Source organism: Podarcis vaucheri (genome assembly GCF_965113315.1).
Source record: "Podarcis vaucheri genome assembly, chromosome: 14".
Classification (NCBI taxonomy): Eukaryota; Metazoa; Chordata; class Lepidosauria; order Squamata; family Lacertidae; genus Podarcis; species Podarcis vaucheri.
In genome coordinates, this window is record NC_138752.1 from 45,428,137 (window position 1) to 45,453,083 (window position 24,947).

The following is a 24,947-nucleotide window of genomic DNA, read 5'->3' on the forward strand; positions in this document are numbered from 1 at the left end:
TTAAGCCACTCCAGGAACTGCAGCTCTATGGCAGGAATAGGAGTCAATCTGGAAGCGCCTATAACTAAAGCCCTGCAGGATCAGGCCCAAGGCAGATTGAGTCCAGCATCTTGTTTTAACAGTGGCAAACCAGATGCCAATGGGAAGCCCACCAACAGGATCTGACCACAACAGTCCTCTCCCTACTGGTATTCAGAAGCATACACCTTTGATACTGGACATAGTGCATAGCCTTATCTTCCATGAATATGTCTAAACCTCCAAGAACATTGGCCATGCTGCCTGGGGCTGAGAGCTGGAGTCAAACCACCAGGAGAGCATCGCAGTGGCTTTCTCTACTTTAGAGTTTTGAAATGTATTCCTAGAGACACTGCCTTTACATTTTTTAATGCCCACAATTTAATCCACGCGAGTTACCTCTTCTCTTAAGTTACATGTCCTTCCCCATCAAATACCAGCAAGACAAGTCGATGCCAATTGGTTTAGCCACACATTTTTATTGTATACCATGCAAAAGGGTCAGGTTTCCTTAATAATATGACAAATGGGGGAAGGATAATGTTAGACACAAACAACAACAGAAAGATCATTTTAAGAGGTCCTGAGTAGGAAAGGCACATTATTTACCACTTTTAATTGAATAGTAAGGGGTTGGGGTCAATGAAAATATATCCACACTGAGTGGAAAACAACACTGGAGGACAAGTCATAAATAGATATTCCATTTGGTGGTTTTGGGAGTTATTCAATTGTCTTTGTTTCCCCAATTAGCTTTATAGCTTGTGCCTTCAACACATGAGTAAGGGAGATGTCTCCATCTTCTGTTCTGTTCTCCAGCAGCAAGCCGTAGCAATTGTCTTAGCAAACTGCAAGGGAGATGCCCTATCATTGAAATAAACTAGAGTCAAACTGGGGAACCTGTGGCTGTCCAGGTGTGGCTGGACTCGTAACTTCCACCACTCCTGATCATTGGCCATGCCAGCTGGAGATGATGGCAGTTGGGAGTCCAACAATATCCAGAGAGTCATGTGTTCTCAATCCCTGATCTAGACAGGGAGAGAAGTCGTTTCCACCCCACCACAGTTGCTTCTGCAAATCTCTTGGTGGCAAGGGATGAGTAACTGGAAACTCCAGCTTGGAACTGGCAAACACTGCTATTCAACATAATATCAAAACACAGAGAACAGAGAAGGGGGTGGACCCAGCAGTAAACCCTTGGTGTTGTAATAAAATACTATCAAAATCTCAGGTGGATCAGAGACTGAAATGATGGTTGTAGCACCTTCAGGATGAAGCTGCAGCACTATCAAAATACTGAGCTTGTTTTTAAGGCAGGGTTGGCCGGCCTTGATCTCACTAAGCTCTTTCGAAATCAAAACGAAGGACCCTCCACTGCAGTCATCCTAGGCAGAAACTCTACCTGCGTTGAACAGTGGTATACATGAGCAGGAGATGCAAGTCCGTGTTTCTGACAGCCATAAATGCCTGCCTACACACACACACACACACACACACACACACACACACACACACACTGTACAAAAAAAGTAGTGGGACTAGGATTGCATTCACTGCTTGGTTCTTTCCACATGACACCCGACAGCATACCTAGCACGAGTGCTGCATTGAAATGTTGATCTTATCAAGACAACAGGAGAGGGGATTGGCAATTATGATACGGTCAACATCCACACCAGACATTTCAAGCACTCTTATGCCGCTTTTAACAGCCACGGCTTCCCCTAGAGAATCTTCTGAATTCTACGTGACTGTGAAAGCAGTACAAAAGTGCTTTAGAAATATGGTGCGGACGCGACAGTAGTTACAGAACGGCAAGAAACTGGTGGCTTCCTCTGCCCATCTGCTTTAGCTCCCTTCGGCCCTTAAGTGGGCAGAGGTCTACCCATTTTCCAACCCAAAAATGTCAGCAGGGGTTGGCAGGGGTGTGGTTCAAAAAGCGGGGGAGAGAGAAAGTTGTCAGCAGAGTGGAAATACATCGGATATCCCTCCACAAATGCCAGAACTGATTCTCTGCTGTTTTAAATACAATACAGATAAGCACCAATCAACCTAGCTTCCTGTTGTAATGTTACCACAGGGACCCATGGTCTTATTCCAGCCAAACCCACCAGCTATATTGTTGAAGAACCAAGGCGGGCAAGAGAGGGGGACATTTCAAAGCGATAAAGGCTTGGAACAAACAGAGAAGCCCCTGCGGCCTGCCGTCGCCATGGCAGCCTGGCCTAGCCCGCCATGCTGAGAAAGCTACAATAGCTCTTAAGTCGAGTATAAGTCTCCACACAAGGACTTCAGAGCAGAGGGACAGGGTTTGGGCAACATGATGGAAAGGGGAAGCCAAAATGAAGTGTTGAAAAACTAGAGAAAAAAATGGTATTGCCATTTTTGATCATGTAACCCACAGGCAGCTGGAGATGAGGTTCAAGTGTTAATTACTTCTCCATCCACACAAACGCTGCTTAGAGCAAGCCAGAGAACAAGCCAAGTCCTCCTCTTTTCTTTCTGACAGCTTTCACATGCTTATGTCCAAAGCAGCCAAGCAAATCCTGGTGTTTTTTTTTGCACTGTCCATTTCTGTCAGTAAGTCAGCTGAGGTTTACTTGCCGCAGCTTTTTCCTTGGCTCGTCTCCATTTGAAACCCTAAAAAGTGGCTGCCAATCGTGACTGGCTTTCCTGTTGTTAAAATGCCCAGGATTCGTTTGCCTCGCACAGCTTCCTTTGCCCTACCATTTATTTCCTTCCTTCCTCCTGCTACCCGTTAAACTCTCAGTCTTGTTATTGCTTCTCCTGTGTGAGAGGAAACGCCGGCCACTTGAGGAGAGTTCTGGAAGGGGGCGAGGAAGAAGAAGAATCCCACCAAAACCCCAAACGAAAACAAAACAACAGGCCCTTTCCTTCTCCAATGTGCAGTCAAGTTTTTCAGCCTTCCACCCCAAATGAACTGGATCGCTTAATTACACCTTTCGCCTCTGGGTGGCCACCCAGGTAGGCCGTTCCCTTGTTGTGGGGAACGAAATTCATCATGTACACTTGCTAACTGTCTCACTCAGTCCATATTGCTCACGTCTGCAGAAGCACATCGGAGTGACACAGTTTTCTCGTCTCTAAAGCATCGTGTTTATTGCAGTTAGCACCGAAAACCTGCTTCCTTTCCAAGTCTTTCCAAACCCTGCGACAGCCACGGTTTATTTTGCATTGTGAGTTGGCATCCTGACGTAGCAAAATGTGCTTAAGGGCCCAAGTGGATGTTTAAAAAAGACAGTCGCCTCTGCAGGGTTGTAGATTTCCAGCTTTTCCCAACCCTGCGTTGGCAAGGAAAGCGGTGCCTGATCTCAGATCATCCTGCTTGATGCTTATTATTTCGGGAGGAAGAACCAAAATTAGGAGGTGACCCCCCGCTTGCCCACCCCTCTATTGCCACAATGCTAACGAAGGCCTAGTTTGACACCTGATGGTTTCCTTAAGATAGGAGGCCGATGTAAACAACAAACATCCAGGTGAGACCAGCTATCGCAAGAGCCAGGTGGAAGCATTGTTGAGGAGTTGCACGTTTGTCTTTACAAAAATAAGAACTCTTGAGCATGTGCAGGGGGCAGGTCAGGGGTCCCAAGTCAGCCCACAAACAAAAGCTGCACTGGGCCGTCTAGAGAGGCCAGGCTCGCTCATGTCTTAAGGAGTGTAGGCTCTTCAGCCTTCCTGCGTTAAGACTGTAAACGTTCCAGATACTGAGGCAATGGGTTCTCCTTGACGTATTTCTGGATGTACCAACACGTCAGGTGGGCTTTCAAGTCCTCTTCGACCACAAAATCCAAGGCTGCCTGAAAACACAGGAAAGCGAAAGAACCACCATCAACATCTTGCAACGTCAAGCTCTCGTAAGCGCTGTCAAGACCCAAATGTAGCAGCTGAGTTTTCTGCTTTGAATAAGACACTGGCTGTTTGCAGGGCAAGGTTCCAAATTTCTGACCAATTTCTGGCTAAATAGGGTTTGGCTGTCTGGATGTGCCACTGCAAATGCTTCGCAAGCAAGCAAACATCTTTTTGGAGAAAGAGTGAGGTCACATTCATACCCTACACCAGGCATAGGCAAACTCGGCCCTCCAGATGTTTTTGGGACTACAACTCCCATCATCCCTGACCACTGGTCCTGTTAGCTAGGGATGATGGGAGTTGTAGACCCAAAACATCTGGAGGGCTGAGTTTGCCCATGCCTGCTCTACACATTTAAAGCACATGGCTCCCATCCCAAAGAATCCTCGGTACTGTAGTTTACCCCCCTGAGCAGCGGCTCCCACCACCCTTAAACCACAGTTCCCAGGATTCTTTGGGAGAAGCCCTGTGCTTTCAACGTATGGTAAGGATGTGACCTTAAAAGTGCAACAAGTAAGCTACACAGAGGTTGCAGGTGCATGTTGAATATCTGGTCCGTACAGGTGCCGACCTACTGTGCATACTGATTTTCAGTAATATAAATTACAAACTGGTTTGCCCCATCCTTATTTTTATTTTTTTGTTGATGTTCATGACTTTGATTGTCTCAACCAGGGCTGCAATGTTAAATGGAATTATTATTATTATTATTACTATAGTGGTAGGTCGGGTTACAGACGCTTCAGGTTACATATGCTTCAGGTCACAGACTCCACTAACCCAGAAATATTACCTTGGGTTAAGAACTTTGCTTCAGGATAAGAACAGAAATCATGCAGCAGCGCCACAGCAGCAGCGGGAGGCCCCATTAGCTAAAGTGGTGCTTCAGGTTAAGAACAGTTTCAGGTTAAGAACGGACCTCCAGAACGAATTAAGTACTTAACCCGAGGTACCACTGTATTATTATTATTATTATTTTTATTATTATTTTAAAAAACATTAATCAGGAGCACATTTTTAGTTGATTCATTCAGACAGCAGATTTTAACATGTTAATGTCAGGAACCTAGGAAAATGCTTTATATTGAGTCAGACCATTAGTCCATCTAGCACAGGGGTCAGCAAACTTTTTCAGCAGGGGTCCACTGTCCTTCAGACCTTGTGGGAGGCCGGACTATATTTTTTTGGGGAAATGAACGAATTCCTATGCCCCACAAATAACCCAGAGATGCATTTTAAATAAAAGCATGCATTCTACTCATGTAAAAACACGTTGATTCCTGGACCCTGGACCGTTCACAGGCTGTATTTAGAAGGTGATTGGGCGTGATCAGGCCCCCCCGGGCCTTCGTTTGCCTACCCTTGATCTAGCTCATTATTGTCTTCACTGACTGGCAGAGGGTCTCCAAGATTTCCGGCAGGGTTGCCCCTCAGTCCTGGAGATGCCAGGGACTGAACCTGGGACCTTCTGCATGCAAAGCAGATTGTGATTATGATTTACTGAATTTGTGTACTGTGGTACCTCAGGTTACATACGCTTCAGGTTACATACGCTTCAGGTTACACACTCCACTAAGCCAGAAATAGTGCTTCAGGTTAAGAACTTTGCTTCAGGATGAGAACAGAAATCGTGCTCCAGTGGCACGGCAGCAGCAGGAGGCCCCATTAGCTAAAGTGGTGCTTCAGGTTAAGAACAGTTTCAGGTTAAGAACGGACCTCCAGAAAGAATTACCGTATTTTTCGCTCTATAACACGCACCAGACCATAACACACACGTAGTTTTTAGAGGAGGAAAACAAGAAAAAAATATTCTAAACGAAATAGTGGATATATGATTTTTGTGGTTCATGCTGTGGCCACAGACATGTGATCTGACAGTGAGTTTGGAGTAGCCCAATGCAAAAATCCTGAGGATCCATGTGGATCCATGCTTTGTAACCACGGAGGAGGGAAGGAAGGGGAACTATGGATCCTCTGCTCATGACTGCAGCAGATCCCCCCCCCGCCACCCGCAGGCATTTGCTCCATAACACGCACAGACATTTCCCCTTACTTTCTAGGAGGAAAAAAGTGAGTATTATGGTGCAAAAAATACGGTAAGTACTTAACCCGAGGTACCAGTGTAATAACGATGATAAATGCTGAGAGGATATTATCAATCTTGTGTATGGGAATTTAAAAACAAACAAAAAAGACAAAAGCAGCTTGGCTAAGAAAGTTGCTCAGGGATACACAATGCCATTGTCTGGATGCTTAAGGAAGCCTCTGAGTGCCACCTCTGATTTGATGTTCGTGAAATAGCTATCTCTTTAAGATGTGGCAGGAATTCCTCCTGGCACAGACTGGGCCCCCTTTATCACGGCCTCACGCAGACAAAGGAAGCTGTAAATTGTCCCCATCTCCCCTATGTCTGTTGCAAAGGGGAGGGAGGGAGGGAGCAGGATTACCACTGGAGAGGAAGAAAAGCCGCACATGCAGGAACAGCAGGACTCCCCTCCCCAACCCCCACAAATCGGTCAGGGGTGGGCAGAAATAAGAAAACCCCTACTGGGAGCTTCATGGATCAAAATTGCAAACCCATGCCACTTCTACCAGAAATTGCAGCTTTCCTTTCCCTCTTTTTTCCAACGCTCAGATGTAATAAGCGCTGCACAGTTCTCCTGGATCATTAGCTAATTTAGTGAACGGATGCTGGAGCAGGGGGAGAGGGGAGGCAGAAGGGAAGGAGGCTCAAATGCAGCGAATCCAAGAGAACGGAGAGCTCTGGAATCAGGAATGAGCAGCTAAGAGAGAATCAAGAACTCGGGGATTCCGCTGTATGTATGTATGTGCATACACACACACACACACACACACACACACACACGCTTCAGATTGCAGGGAAACAACTGGTCCCTGGTTAGATCTCCATGCCTCGCTGCAGTAGTTTGGCCTGGATGAAGCCAACAAGACAGGGGCACTATTAGGAAGTGGTTGATAATAATAATTAATAATATTTTTTATTATTTATATGCCGCCAATCTGACTGGGTTGCCCCAGATACCCCGTAGGCTCCCAGTGAAATATTAAAAGCACGATAAAACATCAAACATTAAACATTTCCCTAAACAGGGCTGCTTTTAGATGTCTTCTAAAAGTCAAACAGTTGTTTATCTCCTTGACATCTGGTGGGAGGGCGTTCCACAGGGTGGGTGCCGCTACCGAGAAGGTCCTCTGCCTGGTTCCCTGTAACCTCGCTTCTTGCAATGAGGGAACTGCCAGAAGGCCCTTGGTGCTGGAACTCAGTGTCCGGGCTGAACGATGGGAGTGGAGATGCTCTTTCAGGTATACAGGGCGTTTAGGGTTTTAAAGTTAACATCAACACTTTGAATTGTGCTAGGAAACGTACTGGGAGCCAGTTGTTCAGGACTGGTTGTTATATGGTCCCGGCGATTGTTCCCAGTCCCCAGTCTGGCTGCCGCATTCTGGATTAGTGGTAGTTTCCGAGTCACCTCCAAAGGTAGCCGAGATAAGTGGCAATTTACCTTGTTTGGGAGGAAGCTGCCCTTGCTGTGAAGGGCATGTTGCCAATCCATGGCCTACAGGCCACAAGCGGCCCTCGGCCGACTTCCATGTGGTCCAAAGACTGCCTCCCCAGATTGCTGCACCTCCTCCCTCCCCATCACTGCCCAGCTGATAGTCATTGGAAACATCTCGAGGAAGACATTGGCACCAATCAGCTGACGAATAAGGAGAGTTGAACCTCCCCATGTGAAAGGTGTGTGCAAGATTGTGTGTATAAGCCGGTGAGAGGGTGGAGAAGACCAGGTGAGGAGAAACCCAGCCCTCAAACCACTGTCACATTCAGACCTTGGGGCCAAAAAGGATGCTCTTTCAGAAAAGCTCATGTTCATCACTTGGATGACACACTTGGATCCATCACTGTAACAAGAGACACAAGTGGCTTAAGTGGCACTCAGAGCCTTTTACAAACTTAGGGTCACCTAAGATATCAACCTCTTGGGGTACAGATTACTTGAAGGTCAGCAGTTCATGCTCTGCTACGTATTCTGTCTGCATTACAGTGGTACCTATGGATGCGAACGGGATCTGTTCCGGAGCCCTGTTCGCATCCTGAAGCGAACACAACCCATGTCTGCACAGGTCGCGATTCGTCGCTTCCGTGCATGTGCGTGATATCATTTTGAGCGTCTGCGCATGCGAAAGTGGTGAAACCCAGAAGTAACGCCGCAGAGCGTAACCTGAAAACGCTCAACCTGAAGCACATTTAACCTGAGGTATGACTGTACTGCAATACTGTTGTACAAGGAGCTACCTTTGAAAATAGTCTAGAAATGTCCTCTTCTACAGAATCTACAGAATCAGAACTGGGCATTACGAACGTATTATGCTGGTCCCCTCTAACTTTCACTCTCTTCTGATTTGTTTCCAGACCCATTTTAAAGTTAGGTTGCTTTCAACCAAATTCTACATAGAAAGGGAACCCAGCAGGAAAATTTGTCAGTTTTGGTTTCGCTCCATTTTTCATTTTTCCAATCCTAAATTCATTTCCATACCAATTTGTGATAATTTTTAAAAAAGAATAAGCCTCACGAAAATTCATCAGCCTTTGAGTTCTAATGTAACCAAATGCAGACATTTTTCTTTTGCAAAACACATTTCCTTACATAATGCATTTTTGTATGTTATTTTCAGCAATATGTGCATGTTCTACTCTACCATGTATATTTTTGTACACATTACTTGGGCTGGAGAACCGCACTACAAAATTCAGAATTCCAAAGGGTGAATTAGTTAGATTCACCTTTAAAATATGAATTGAAACAAATTTCTCTCAATACAGTCATACCTTGGGAGTTGAACGGAATCTGTTCCGGAAGTCCATTCTACTTCCAAAACGTTGAAAAACCAAATCATGGCTAAGCCCTATCAGACATTCAGCTTCCAAAAATAGTTTGCAAACCGAACAGTCACTTCCAGGTTTGCGACATTCAGGAGTCAAAACATTCGGGAACTAAGCTGTTCAAAAACCAAGGTACAGCTGTACTTCTGTATCACTTTGCAATTCCCCTCCCCTCTTTCTAACAAAAGATCCTTATGAAAATTCACCAACCTTTTGGTAAGGTTTTCTTACGCACAAAGTTTTGTATGCAATTTTGCCAAATATACACATTTTTGCAAAAAGAAAGTTTCCCAGTATAATGCATTTCTGGGTGTTAAGTTTCATCGATACAGGCATTTTCATGAACATTTTACGTGTGTGTGTGTGTACGTACGCATGTGTGTGTGGTAGAGAAAGTTTAAGTTATAATATTCAAAACCATAAATAAAACGAAATGAAAAAGTTGTTCATATATATTGGCTGGAATACTGCATTGCAAAATTGGAAGAAACAGAGATTTTGAGGGTTAGGGGTTTGTGCCTGTATTGTTTTGCAAAGTGTGAATTAGGTAGGTTCGCCTTTAAATGCAAGCTAAATAAAATTCCGCCCTTATACCTAGAAAGGTGGTAGACTATGCACTGCCAGCACGGTGCATTCATGCAAATGCAATTCCCTACCAGGGTGCTGCAGACAAGCAGGGCAAGCAATAAAATAAACAAACCACCAAACCATTTAAACAGCAATCTGACAGGCAGAAATGTGGCAGATGAAGCTTCTCCGACCAGCTTTTTCACCTCCTCACATTTGTCAACATCAGGCTACCACTGAACAGAGAGGAGCCAGTCAACAGACGTGGGCAGCCTCTTTTCCATCCATCCCTCGGGACAGCATCTCTTGTTCTCACGCTGAAGATCAAGAGAGGACATCAGGAAGAGAGAGCACGTCACATCTGCTGCCTGCCAACCCTCGTTATGGAAATGAGGCAAATCACAGGCAATCAAATATGCAAAAACGAGCCTTCTCCATCTCCACGCCTTGCCCACCCTGGTGCTACTACTCCCAAAGAGACCAGGTTCCGCTCCTGAAAAACAGGAGGGCTAAAAATAGCAGGCAAGCATCGAGAGAAGCAGGGCTTAAAGAGGGGACAGAGGAGGAGGCAGCAGTGCAGAAGGATAACGCGGACATTCGTCAGGGTTTATTAGAGCAGGCTGTAATTGGGCATATGGCTTTCTCCTGTCCCCCCCACCCCCAGCCCTCCAAGCTCGGTATTCAATTGAGCCTTCCCTTGCCGTATTTTGGTTCCCCTCCAACCAGCTCCCCAGATAACAGCTCTTGCACATTTTCCACCTGGCTTGAGCACACAAAGCTGCCTTCTTGCCCAGGAGCGAGGGGAAACCCCAGGCCCCAGGGGAGGGGCAAATATGGCCCCTCTAAGCCTCTCTGCCGGGCCCTCAGGACTCTCCCTCAAGCCACACCCCTTCACACAACCACACTCCACACCCTCCTTGAGCATTTCTACCTAGCTGGAATGTGTCCTTCAACTCTGATAATGTCTCTTGCGAGAGAAAGTATGCGAAGAACCAAGACTACTGTACAGAATAAATTTGTATAAATTGCTCCACCTACTTTTGCCTCTGGCCCCGCCCACCCCTGGCATGTGTCCCCCTCCCCCACAAAGGTTCTGCAGAAGAGAATGTGGTGCTCAAGCGGAAAAACGGTTCCCCACCCTGGTTATAGGGGCAGAGAACCTTTGACCTGTGAGCCCAATTTGACCTGGCCTGGATCCCAATTAATTTGGCCTGTAAGCGCGTTTTCCCCAAATCACATCCACCTAATGCAGCCTTCCCCAGCCCATTACAGTGGTACTTCAGGTTAAGAACTTAATTTGTTCTGGAGGTCCGTTCTTAACATGAAACTGTTCTTAACCTGACGTACCACTTTAGCTAATGGGGCCTCCCGCTGCCACTGCGCGATTTCTGTTCTCATCCTGAAGCAAAGTTCTTAGCCCGAGGTACTACAGTGGTACCTCTGGATACGAATAGGATCCGTTCCAGAGCCCCATTCGCATCCTGAAGTAAACGTAACACGCGACTGCGGGTCGTGTCTCGCCACTTCCTCGCATGCGAGTGACGTAATTTTGAGCGTCTGCACATGTGCAAGCGGCGAAACCCAGAAATAACGTGCTCTGTTACTTCCAGGTTGCCGCGGAGCGCAACCCAAAAATACTTGACTTGAAGCTACTTTAACCTGAGGTATGACTGCATTTTTGGGTTAGCGGAGTCTGTAACCTGAAGCGCCTGTAACCCAAAGTACCACTGTATAGAGAACCAGATTATTGTGTCTAGCTAACTATTGCCTATACAGACAGATAACAATTCTTCAGGGTCTGAGGAAGGAAGCCTACCTGGAAATACCACCACAGGGGTTGATCCTGGGATCTTCTGTGAGCACAAATCATACCAGAGTTGCAAGGGCAAGGGGAGCCACACCTCAACAAGTAGCTCGCCCCCTGCCGCCCAGACCCCTAATATTTTCGTCATTTATGAATATTAAGATGTGGGTCTGAGCTCTCTACCTAAAACGTTGACCCTTCTGTGCCTTTTCCCATCACCAATTTTCCAAGTCAAAGCATGCGTCCGACCCCCGAATTACGGTGTCTCCCCACCTACCCTGTCACCATGCCAGATCTCCAGATCTGGCCGAGGAAACCTCCAGGCTTCCTCAACTTCAGCCCTCCAGATGTTTTTGGTCTACAACTCCCATGATCCCTAGCTAGCAGGACCAGTGGTCTGGGATGATGGGAACTGTAGTCTCAAAATATCTGGGGGGCCAAGGTTGAGGAAGCCTGCTCTAGTGCTTTTCTGAATAATTTCAAACCCAGAATTAAGTTTGCCAGGAGGAAAAGCCACTGACACACACAAAGGTACCGTATTTTTCGCACCACAGGGCGCACCGGACCATAGGGCGCACCCAGTTTTTAGGGGGGGAAATCAAGAAAAAAATATTCCCCCCCCCAGCCCCAAAGAGCAGCGTACAGGCTGCACACAACCTCTCCCTGCCAGAGGGGTTGCGCGCAGCTATGGAAGAAGGCAAGGCAGCGAGCAGGATGGATCCCGCTCGCTGTTTTGGCTTCCACTTTAGCCCCGTGCAGCCTCTCCTTGCCGGGAGACGCTGCGCAGGGCTAAAGAAGCCATAGCCCCGTGCAGCCTCTCCCTGCCGCAGGGGTTGCGCGCAGCTATGGCCCAAGCCTGCATTCGCTCCATAGGACGCACACACATTTCCCCTCAATTTTTGGAGGGGGAAAACTGCGTCCAATAGAGCGAAAAATACGGTACTCAGGGTGGCCGCAAGTCCTGTTTTACAGAGGATGGCCCTCTGTTTGAGCCACAGCCGACATGCATTTCACATGCACAATTTCAACCACACATGCTCGGCTGCAGCTTCATTCCAGCCTTTTTCTTTTGCCTGCATCTCTCTCTCTCTGCTCCTCCCTTCTACCTTCATCTGTCTCTGCTTACATCCCTCTTCCTGCTCTCTGCCAGGAGGGGATGCAGCAGAGACATTGGGGAGGCCTCCCCACAAGGCTTCCTCCCCTTGCCAGCCAGCCAGCCATGGGAAAAGTAATTTTGGCTATGCGCGATTTTCGCGTGTGCACACCACCCTTGGAACCAAATTCCTGTGTATCCTGCAATACAACTGTATCTTTAACATCAGTGGTAGTTTAGTCCAAGTACAAACTAAAGAACCCCCCAAAAGGCTGGCCCACCCGAAGCTGCATACTCACCTGATAGCACAGTCTTCCCCTGAAGCTTCCCCTAAATTATGACAATTTATTTCCAGACTTGCATCTCTTACAGTTTCCACCATCCCTGACCACTGGCTATGCTAGCTGAGGCTGATGGGAGTTGGAGTCTATCAATATCTGGATGGCTGCAGGTTCCTCACCACAAACTCTGGATTGTACCAATGCTAGTCCTGCTCGGAGTTTGACCTATCAGAATTAATCGGCAAGCCCAGTATACCTGAAGGAACATCTCCACCCGCATCGTTCAGCCCGGACGCTGAGGTCCAGCTCCGAGGGCCTTCTGGTGGTTCCCTCACTTCAAGAAGTGAGGTTACAGGGAACCAGGCAGAGGGCCTTCTCGGTGGTGGCGCCTGCCCTGTGGAATGCCCTCCCATCAGATGTCAAGGAAATAAACAACTATCTGGCTTTTAGAAGACATCTGAAGGCAGCCCTGTTTAGGGAATTTTTTTGATGTGTGATGTTTTATCGTGTTTTTAATATTCTGTTGGGAGCCGCCCAGAGTGGCTGGGCAAACCCAGCCAGATGGGCGGGGTATGAATGAATGAATGAATGAATAAATAAATAAATAAATACTACTATTATTATTATTAACAGGTTCACTTGTTTCTATCGGTCTTTTCCAAGTATAACTTAGTGTGGGATGCAAGTTTTATGCAAATATGTGTACTCTTTTGGGGAGGAGCTACAAGTAGAAGCACCATTTGCAACCCGTACCTTTGCCAGATGTTTGGCTATTCCTCTTCCTCTGTAGGCATCTGGTACTTCCGTGTGCTGCAGGTCCACTATCCTTTTCCCCACGTACTCGTACAACAGGACCGCTTTGTCATGACAACCTGCGGGAGAAAAGATGGCATCCACACACTTACAACAAATATGGAACAAAACCAAGAACCAAAATCTCCTGGACTTGTTGTTGTTATTATTTTAAATTTATACCCCGCCCTTCCTCCCAAAGGAGCCCAGGGTGGTAAAGAACAATGGATAAAACAACAATTGAAATAGATTTTAAAGAATTTTACAACAATTCCACCACAGGTGCAGGCTGGGAAAGATCTCAACTTCAACGCCTTGTTGCAAGAGGAAGGTCTTTGGTGGGCCCCAAAAGGACAACAGAGGTAGTGCCTGTCTAATATTCCAAAAGGGCAAGTGCCACCACACTACGATACGATACTCTTTATTGTCATTGTCCCATACAGAACAACGAAATTGAAAATCTACATCGGACATTCAGAAACCAACAAGCCTGCTATTCCAGCCTGTGTAGCCCCCTAAAAACTCTGATACCCCATAATTAAATACAGTATACTCCCATAGAGACTACCTTACACTGCGTTTAAAACCAAAATCGCATTTGGGAAGAAACTGTTTCTCAGGCGGCTAGTCCTAGTCGTTATAACCCTGTACCTTCTTCCAGAAGGCAGAAGCTGAAAGAGATCATTTCTGGGGTGCGCACCATCTCTGCAGCTTTCTTATGGCACCTGGAAGCATAGATTTGATCCAAGGTGGGAAGAGTGCACCCAATTATTCTCTCCGCAGTCTTTACAACCCTGGACAACATTTGTTTTTTCCCTGACCGTGCAGCTCCCAAACCACACACACAGACCATAAGTTAATACACTCTCAACTAAACACTAAAGGCTCTATTCCTACATCGTACGGGATAGACCTCTACAGGATGCCTATATAGCTCAGTCAGTTAGAGCGTGGTGCTGATAATGCCAAGGTTGCAGGTTTGATCCCCGTATGGAACAGCCGCGTATTCCTGCCTCGAGGTCAGAGCTTTCCAAACTGTGTCGCGACACGTTAGTGTGTTTGGCTGCAGTGTGTTGGTGTCGCACAAACACTCCTCGCGCTCCTCCCGGGGCTAGAAAGGGGTCCGTTTAGCCTCCTGCTAGTGAAATTTAATTACTGTGTCATGAAATGATGCATGTCTAAAAAGTGTGTCACCAACATGAAAAGTTGGGAAAGCTCTGGACTAAGATGACCCTCAGGGTCCTTTCCAACTCCACAATTCTACGATTGCATCTTTCTTCTTCCATTATCTTAGGGTCAGCTTTATAGAGTACTAAACACTATTTATACAGCACTTCAGTACATTCATATTACATTACTACCACTATATTTTCTCAATAATTCTCTAAGGCAGCAGAATTGTATTACCCATTAGCAAAGAATCAGTCTTCATAATGGACAGAGGATAGGCTGCAGGCGGGGGGAGCTTGCGTATTTTAATAGTCCCTGGGGAGTGTGCTGATTAGTATTTGTGGAAAACAAGGATGGGGAACCCATACCTCTCCAGTTGTTGTTCAACTACAACTCCCATCAGCACTAACTATTGGGCATGCTGGCAAGGGGTGATGAGGGTTGAAGCTGAACATCTGGAGAGAGGGAGAAGGAGTGCAATGTTCTGGTCTAAGTGTTGGACTGTTGTTGTTAGCCTCTGTCTGTTTTGAGGGACAATGGAGTGCAGGGGCATAGTGTGGGGGGCTGGGGGGGGCCATGACCCCAAGCACACAATTTGGAGGGGTGCAAACCAGGCATCCCCACACTGGGATCCATGTCTTGCGCTGCCTGCTGCCAGGGGTCTCTGGGCCTGGAGCTCGGCCTAGCCCCATTAGCAGCATCCCTGCCCCCCTCGCTAAATGGCTGCCCAGCTAGCGCTCGCTCACTCCTCACTCAAGACAGTGAGCAGGCGCAGACGGAGGCGGGCAAGGGGTGACCCCAGCATAGCCCCGCCTGGCATTCCTCTCCATGGGCATTGGGAAGATTCACCCACCAAGTGCCATGTCGGCCAGCCAGGCTCCCCGCTATGTGAATGGACAGGCGGCATAGCACACACCCCGGGCGCCAGCAAACGCTGCTATGCCACTGAAGTTAGCACCAATTCTCTGGGGCGCAGGACTGGGCAGTGTACATGGTAAAGTCCTGGGCTGCCCAGACAAAGAGACTCCCCCCTCTCACAGCTTCGCTGGATTGATTTTTGCTGTCTCTCTTCTTCTGCTAAAAACTTTCTCCGCAATCCACCTGCTTAATTGTTAAGTACACGTGTTACGAAGGCATTTTTCACTTCTTGCTTTAGCCACCATGTGTAGCTTAAGCTCTTGAGCCGGAAAGGCAAGGCAAAATTCCTTTAAAAAATATATTTTAAAAAAATAAGAAGGCCAACATCAAGGCAACTTATAAGCATGTTTGAACAAAGCTGCTTTCTGTCTTAACTGGGGCAGGCTCTCACAAGTAGGTCTGCTGTCTCAAGTGGGAAGAGTGCTTTCGCACTCGGGTCTTACCGCACACTTCACATAGGCAACTGGTTGGCCACTGCAAAAACGGAGTGTTCTTCTAACACTACTGCAGAAAAAGACAACAGATTTCTGAGATTCCTGCATTGCAAGGAGTTGGGCTATATGACCCTTCCAACTCTACTATGATTCTACATCCTAAGCCTGCTATCTGCAGATAGGAAGCCACTGAGTCAGGCCATTCAATTATCCAGCTCAGTCATGTCCAGACCAGGTGCAGGGAACATCTGGCCCTCTGGGTTTTGCTAAACTACAAGTCCCATCATCCCTGGCGAGGCAACATCTGGAGGGCCAAAAGGTTCCACTCACCTGGTCTAAATTGAGCAGCTGTGGCTCTGTAAGAGCTACAATTCTCAGATCTTCTTGGGAAGAGGAGAAGAAGAAGAAGAAGAAGAAGAAGAAGAAGAAGAAGAAGAAGAAGAAGAAGAGGAGGAGTTTGGATTTGATATCCCGCTTTATCACTACCCGAAGGAGTCTCAAAGCGGCTAACAAGCTCCTTTTCCCCTCCTCCCCCACAACAAACACTCTGTGAGGTGAGTGGGGCTGAGAGACTTCAAAGAAGTGTGACTGGCCCAAGGTCACCCAGCAGCTGCATGTGGAGGAGCGGAGATGCGAACCCAGTTCCCCAGATTATGAGTCCACTGCTCTTAACCACTATACCACACTGGTGGAATTGATTGCAACCCCCTCTGGGAACCGTAGCTCTGTGAGAGGAATAGGAGTTTCCTTTCAACTCTCAGCACCCCTCGCAAGCCGCAGCTCCCAGGATGCTTTGGGTGGAAGCTACGACTGTTCAAAGTGGTAGGACACAGTTTCAGATTTTTCTGAGTTTTCTTTCAGCTGGAGCAAAAGACCGCAGAGATTGTGCGGTTTAAATTTCACGCACAGGACGCATGAGGCAGGGTAAAGACTGACTAAACTCCTATTAAAAAGGAAAGAAAGGTTTGCATTGACTCATAATCTTGTAGGCATGGGAGCATGTCAGGCCAGAGGGGAGGGGTGGCAGGGCTCTGTGCGCAGACTGCATGCGCTCCCGCATAGAGCTGTCAATCATCCCAGGCAGAATAAAAAGCCCCCAATTCATACATGTGCTGAATAGCACCCAGGCACAGCTTTGAGTCTTGGGAAGATGCTGGGCAGGAGGGGAGGTGGAAGAGGCTGGTACAACCCCAAACAAGGGATGACGGACGTCAGCTAGGCCTTTTCCAGCCTCAACAGGCCAAGTGTGTCAGACACACAATTCAGCTCAGTGTCGCCAGGCTGAAACCACTGCAATGGCAAAGGAGCTGCCCCACAGCGAAATTTCTTTGGGGACACGGCGTTTCCAAATATCACTTATGTGAGTTAGCTAAGCTCTGTTGTGCTTTAGGAATCTGCGCTCGCGGCGAATCAATATGGAAGAGGCAAGAGATGGAGCTCAGGGCCAGAGCGTCTGTTTTGCACGCACAAGGCCACAGGTTCAATCCCCAGCATCTCTCGGTAGGGCTGGGGAAGTCTCCCTGTTTGCAATCCCGCAGAGCCACTGCCAGGCAGTGCGGACCAATGGTCTGACCAGTGCTTTCCCCCAAGAAAAATGCAGTCATACCTCGGGTTAAATGTGCTTCAGGTTGAGCGTTTTCAAATTACGCTCCACGGTGACCCAGAAATAACGGAGGGCTTTCGCCGCTCATGCATGCACAGATGATCAAAATGATGTCACGTGCATGCGCGGAAGCAGCGAATTGCGACCCACGCAGTCACAGGTTGCGTTCTACTCAGGATGCGAACGGGACTCCGGAACAGATCCCGTTCGCATCCAGAGGTACCACTGAAAGTTTCAGAGAACTCACCATGAAGTTGTTACAGAAAGTTGCTGGGTGACCCGGGGCAGCCCTGAACAGATGCTGGTTTGGCAACAGCAGCATTCGCTGCCCGTGGAGGTGCTAAAAACTACAGCAAGCTGGCTGGGGGAGAGGGTTGCCCCTAGTTCTGGTGCAGGGCAAATAAATGCCCCCCCACCTCCTTCGTTCTTAGAATCAGGCAGATGGCTAGGGCAGCTTGGAAGGGCCCTTGTGCAAATGCCTGCACATGATAAGCAAAATGTAGGAGCCTCTCCGCTGGCCTGGCCCAGCCAGTCCCCTCACCCCCTAGTCAGGGTCCGAAATAACTAGTGTGGACGGGAAACATGGAGGTAAGAGTTCAATTGCATGTGATTGTGCGCAAAGGAACACGCAAAAATTAAATGCACATGGGGAAAGTTGGATCTGTGCACCCCACCCGCGCACTAACACTCTGGTGTGTTCATACCACCCCTTCCTGTCTCTCACACTTTTTAAACAGGCAAACGAGGTAATGCAGATAAGGAGACTCCTTCTTGGCCTTCGGACTAGGCAACAGGAAACGGCTATGAATGCTGTTTGAACAAGCGCCCACAGAAAGAGAAAGAGAAAGAAAAGAGAGAGAGACAGAGAGGCCAGGCAGGTTGCAGAATTAAAAGGAACAGTTTGTTCCGAGAGCGCCGCTGCTTTCTTGTGATTCAGGACAAAACTCTTGTTTAGAAGGGGGTTGTTTTCCCTCAAACTCGAGCAACTGGCATGTTACTAGAGAGAAAGAGAGAGTCAAACAGACCACAGAGAGAGGGCTTAAGCCACAGGAGTGCCAGAGAACTCGCTTGGCAAACAGGCCAGCTCATGTTTGACAATGCAAAGCTTCTTCCTCTTTGGGATTCACCTTCAATTCAAATCAGAGAAGGCAAACTGGGCAGGGCAATTTAAAACAGCAGCAACAATTATTGCACGTAAGTGAGAAAAGTTACTGGGAAGGCTTTTGTTTTTGGTGCCAAGAATTAAATGTGTTCAGATCTTCTGGGGAAGAGGCCACAATGACAAAGCAAACACAAAGAATCATTGGGGGGGGGGGACGTTGCAGGATTCCTATTAAAATCTGCAGGCTCTATCTATCACTTTCCTTAATTTTAGACATATTATTTCACACACACCCAATAGCCTTCTAAAACACACTCACGAAGGAGACCAGCAAAAAAGGTAAATGGAGCACGTCCTCTACAGCCCCTCTGCAATACAAGCAGCATGTTATTCATACCTATTTCTGATGAAAATAGGAACATCCTATTCAATAATAATAATAATAATAATAATAATAATAATAATAATAATAATTTATTTATACCCTGCACCCATGTGATGGGTTGCCCCAGCCACTCTAGGAAGCTTCTAACGTACAGTGGTACCTCTGGATGCGAACAGGATCCGTTCCAGAGCCCTGTTCACATCCTGAAGCGAACGCAACCTGCGTCTGCGCATGTACCGGTTGCAATTTGCCGCTTCCACGCATGCGCGTGACGTCATTTTGAGCGTCTGCGAATGCACGAGCGACGAAACCCGGAAGTAACGCACTCCGTTACTTCTGGGTCGGCGCAGAGCGCAACCCGAAAATGCTCAACCTAGAGCTACTTCAACCCAAGGTATGACTGTACCGCCTTCCATCTGAAGATCACAGGGCGGTTCACACATAAAAATACAAAATGAGAACACAAAATAAACATAATCAAATAAAAACAAACACCTTTAAAAGGCCATAGAATGTTAATCAACGAAAGGCCTGGTTATATATAAATGTTTTCGCCTTGTGGCTGAAGATATGTAATGAAGGCACAGGGCGGGCCTCTCTGAGGAGAGCATTCCACAAACAGGGAGCCACCACAGAAAAGGCCTGTTCTTGTGTTGTTGGCTTCCGGGCCTCTTGTGGAGGAGGCACACAAAAAAGGGCCTCAGATGATCAAGTAGTGGAGTGGACCAACTTGCAGGTTGGGGTGATGTGAGCACTCCCCCCGCCCATAAATAAAAAGAAGCAGAAGCTCCGCAAGTAAAAAAGAAACAGCTCATCACAGGGAAAGGTTCTGTTTTGTTTGTTACCCAGTTGCAGGGAGAGGTGGTTTTTTAAAAACGTAGGTGAGCATCAAAAGTATAATTAACACACACACAAGCTCATTTGACATAGTCCAGCCCATTCTTCTCAGAACTCCCACCAGCTGATTCTGCTACTGGTGCAGGCAAAGTCTCACATAGATAAGGTGGTAGATCTGAATCTGGATGGAAGGAGGAAACTCTCACAATGGCATATATCCCCAGAAAAATGTCTCCTAAAACTACAAAGCTTACGTATCAGGAAAAAGGCTAAGCTAGAGAGATTCCTACCTTCTCCTCGCAAACTACTGTTCAGCTGTGCCGTGGACTGTGAGTGCAGCTCCAATACTTTTTTTCAGGGCAGGCGCAATTATGACCATTTGTAGCGCTGTGGCAAGGGAAGGCGGTAGTAATGAGGCTTTCAAGTTTGTGATGGGTTAGCACAGAGCAGCCTATTATTGGCTGGGGGCTGATACAGCTCAAAACACTTGGAAGACACCAAGCTGGGGAAGGCTGGCAATGGAGAAAGTCAGAGAATGAGAGTCCCACTTCATACCAGGGTTTAAAGCCTAGAACTTCTTTCCAAGATCATTTGCATTCCCAAGCAAACACTAAAGGTTGCATTTTGGCTGGTGAAGATCATTTGGTAAAGCTTAGCGTGCTTCCAAGCTGAACCTCTGCTGTCGCCACCGACTTCAGTGGACTTTACTCTTATGCATGCGTTATTGCAGTCATGCTGATCCCTACAGTTCCCAGGTTACAATGGGGATAAATAGTGGCTTTGTTTGGATGCAGTACTAAACCGTGGACAATCTGCAGTGAGCTCTGGGTTTGTCTTTCTTCCCTCTCCTTTTCTGATGTAACCTTAAGCTTCCACTTCCATTTCAGATTAAGTGTGGTTTAGTGTGTCGTACAAACCCTGAATGGCAGATTGTTGAAAGAAGACGATTTAAGCCATAGTTTGTGAAAGTGGCTTGTTTCAACTAACTACAGTCAAGATTAATCAAGTTTAGGGATCAATGACATACTAAACTGCAGTTCATCTAAAGCGGAAATGAAGAGTTTCTGATCATTTCCTTGTAGCTGTGCCAGAGGAGATGTTGACAAGCCAAGGTTTAGCGTTACATCTGATCATTAGAGCAAGCTTAGGGTTCAGATGTCTGCCCTCACTGCAAGGCCAGTAAACTGGTTTTATAGCTAAGTAGCACCCTTTGTACCCTCTTCCAGTCACTCTTCCAGACTAGCCTACTTCACAGGGCTGTACCACTACTTTGAGCTCTTGGGAAGAAAGGAAATATAATTCTTTTAAAAGATGACAGAATCCAACAATAGAACATACTATTCCCTAAAAGGAACCACTTGTTCAATGACACCCTGAATATTTAAAATGCACCATGATCTCCTGTATAGCCCTTCCGGGGATGCAGCTGTTCCTTTGGCCATCATGTGGCAGAGAGTTCCACATTTCATTCAGGTGCTTGGTGGAAAATGTTATTGAAACCAGCTGCAAGCTTTTTCAACAGTGTTCCCTATACACCCTGCTTCATTATAAAGAGTGAACACTAACATCTGTTCCTTGCTCCTTCCCCCCCCCCAAACTCTCCACCCTTGTATAAATATTTCCCTATCATGTTCCGCACACCCTTTCGAGATCTCTTTTCGGAGCTAAAGAAAATTAAAGCCTACTGCAACAATACCTTTTCACTCACACAACTTTTTAAAAACAGCAAGAGCAACTGAACTGATTTACGGCTCGGCAGATTTCCTACGGGAATCCATCAGTATGAAACTATTTTAACCATGTGCTATTTAAAGAGACTGTTTGGCTTCACTGTTTTCTTTGCAGCCCTTCAGTTGTCCCAGCAATATTCATTTGATGGTTTACTTTCACCCATTGTTTGGCCTGAAAAAACAGCATGTGGTGGTACTTAGCGAAAAACAAAATCTCTGTGTTACTATTCTGAGTAGCTTATGAACAATGTCTCCTATTGGGTATATCATTTTTGAAATTGTTTACCCGTTTTAATATAACCTGCAATTTGACTAGGAGCAAGCGCTTAGATTCTTTTTTCCTTAACCCAAAAATGGTGGCTCTTAGCTTAAAAATAAAAGCAGAAGAGGAAAAATGGAATATATCTTGATATATTTAGAAAAGACAAGCATTTTCATTGAGAGAAAGTTATCTATGCAATACAGTATATATCCCAGCTGAGGTTAACAGAAATAGCCACCTGCCTGGTCGCCTGCAGCGAGCAAGAATCTGTTGCAGGAGATTCTCCTATAGAAACAGGAGCAGAGATTTTCCGTGTTCCTTTCAGGTCATTTGTGGGTCATAAACGACTAACAGAGGCACATCTCTGACTGAGCAGGGTGTTAAGTTTTATGTATTCATCAGCAAGGCACTTTTATCCACTCTTATAATCTGACACAGAACCATCTTGAAACCAAATGGTACTCTGAGGAGTTACTTCATCATTTTCGACTCCCCACCCCTTAATATTTAATGAACTTATTTTTTTGCATTGCTCACACAACCCGTCTGCTGAATGGGCAATGGTGTTGTACCTTTCCACGCAACTTTTCAAAATAGCATTGATAATATCTAACACCAGCATATTGCTGAAGATGCAAGTCAGTGCGACCGGCTTTGGGAGCAAATATGCATTCCTTTATGTTGCTGATCCATTAAATGGGTAGACAGGAGCCTACCTAACAGCCCTGCAGGATCAGGCCAAAGGCATTTCTAATCTGGTGTCCTGTTCATACAGACACCCATAACAAGCCTGAATGCAACAGCAATTCTCATGAAAACATGGGAAACTGCTTTTTGCAGAGTCAGAATATTGGCTCATCTAAGCTCGGTGTTTTCTGTTCTGACTGGAAGCTTCTTTCCAAGGTTTATGGCAGGGGGGTCTCCTAGCCCAAGCCTGGTACCCTTGCCTTGCCCGTTGCCTACCCCTTAATCCAGGGTCTCCAGATGGTTTTGGACTACAATTCCCATTATCCCTCACTGCTGGTCCTGCTAGCTAGGGATGATGGGAGTTGTAGTCCAAAAACAGCTGGGGACCTAAGTTTGGGGAACCCTGCGTAAACTATCCCTTCAGTGGTCAAACAGGAAAGCTATGAAGCATGCTTAGGCCATTTGAGGATCCCAACATGGACCTTGCAAAAAGTAATGTTAAAAGGGTCTCTCTCTCTCTCTCTCTCTCTCTCTCTCTCACACACACACACACACACACAAAGCTTCATTCTTTTCACAGTTTACCCTTAGTAATAGGCAGTGCTTTTTTTCAGCTGGAGCACAGTTCCAGCACCTCTCAGGTGGGCGCCATTATGGGCTGCCACCACTAACAAACTACAGTTTCCGGGACTCATTGAGGGAAGTCATGTGCTGTACACGAATGCTGTGTGAGCAGCCCCAGACTCAGGAAGGGTTAGTGTTAGTGTTACCATTTGCCGCTTTGCTTCAGACGGCAACATGCCTTGAACTAGCCCTGGGCCTCAGCCGTGATGCTAGGAAACAAGGCAAGGCCCTCTGCATATGGTCATGGGTGGTGCTTTTTTTACTACATGTGTTTTAGGACTCTCAAGCCACACCGCAGAAAACAGGACTGCAGCCGTAGCCAATCTCTGACAACCACAGCAAGTTACTCGAAAGCAACTCCCTTTGGAAAGTCTGCAGGGTATAAGTTACGCATAGGATCAGGCCCCACATGCTGGTAAGATGCAGCTTAAAATCTAAGTACTGTACTGTTCCTGCAGCAAAAATAAGTAGGGAACCGGATTTATAAAAGTAATCTTGCCCATCACATGATTTACTCAAAATTAGCAGATTGAGAGAAAAGGGAGGGGGGAGAAGGCGGCAGCAATCAAACTAAAAATTAAGCAAGTTTGTACCACAAGGCAGGGTGGAAGGGGGAGGGCGTGGGGGCTTCTGGTATCAACCTCCACAGCTTATTTAAAAATAGATCCTGCGAGGACAGGTGTTCCCCTACCAACCAGAGAGTAACCAAGACAGCAGCAGCTTACGGGGAGCAAAAGAGCGCAGCTCACACAGGGGAAGAAAGGGGGGGGGGAGAGAGAGAGAGAAAGAGAAGAGAAAGCAGGAATAAAATTTCTGGGTCGCCCCTTCTCCCCCACCTCCTCCTCCTTCCCACAATCTCCCTGTATCCAGTTGCTAAGAGGTTGACACCATAACTAATCTGTTGCATAACCAGCCTCCCACTGCAGCAATAGTTTTTTTTTTAATAAAAAGATAAGGGGGATAAAGGAAAGAGAGAGAAACTAATATAAAAAATTAAGCCTCGCAAGAACAAAAAACACAGAGATTTGCTTTGAATTCTCCAAGGAAACAGCACCAGCGTTGCGGGAAAGGCTTTTTTTGTTTTTTTGCAAGCGCATCCATCGCCTCCCTACATTCCAAACAAAAGATTGCGCGGGGGTTGGGGGGTATATTTTTTGGGGGGTGGGGGACACACACAGCAAATCCGATAGGGCCAAATAAAAGGAGGGAGGGGAGCCATTCACGAGCCAACCTCCACCCCCCACCCTCTCCTTGTCTGCCCCCTCCTTCTTCCGCCACCTCCACCTGGTCTCGCCTTTACCGTTCAGCCTGACGGTGAACTGCCTCCTCTTGCGGTCGTGTTCCACCTGGATCGGGCAGCCGGGCTCCAGGATGTTGAGCTGCCCTGCCTGGGCCATGGTGGCGCGGGCACAGCAGGCCGACCCGGGCGCGGGCTGGCTGCTTGGCTGGCTGGCTGCCTCCTCCCTCCGGCGCCCCGCTTCGGCGTGCTCTTCGTGGGCTCGGTTCTTTTGTGAGCGCGCGGGGGGCGCCTTGCGAAGAAGGGCCGCCCCTGCTGCTGCTGCTTCTCCCTTGCCTTCTCTGCCCCCCTCCCCGCGCGCTCCTGCCAAACCAGCCAGATGTGTCCAAAAGAAAGAAAGAAAGGAACAGGGGAAATGTTCGGCGGGGAGCAATTAATAGTTAGGCAGGAGCTGCTGCTGCTGCTGCTGCTGCCGCCCCCTCCACCTCTTCTTCTGCGTCTTCCTCCCCCTTCACCGCCTCCCCCCCCCCCAGCCAACTTCAGCGGAGAAAGAGTGCAGGGCAGTGACCAGGGAGAGACATCATAATCTCCTGCTGAAACTGACACACAGCAGCAGCAGCAGCAACAAAA

The 24,947-nt window shown here is 47.2% G+C and overlaps 1 protein-coding gene across 1 annotated transcript; it reads right to left on the reverse strand.

The window, feature by feature from the left end:
* Positions 1–477: 477 nt before the first annotated feature.
* On the reverse strand, positions 478–24,924 carry NATD1 (N-acetyltransferase domain containing 1). Its single transcript, XM_082199970.1, has 3 exons — positions 24,381–24,924; positions 13,290–13,408; positions 478–3,836 (listed from the first exon to the last, which is right to left on the reverse strand). Exons 1-3 carry the CDS (start codon positions 24,475–24,477, stop codon positions 3,720–3,722), a joined length of 333 nt encoding a protein of 110 aa, XP_082056096.1. The 5' UTR covers positions 24,478–24,924; the 3' UTR covers positions 478–3,719.
* Between the last annotated feature and the right edge of the window lie 23 nt (positions 24,925–24,947).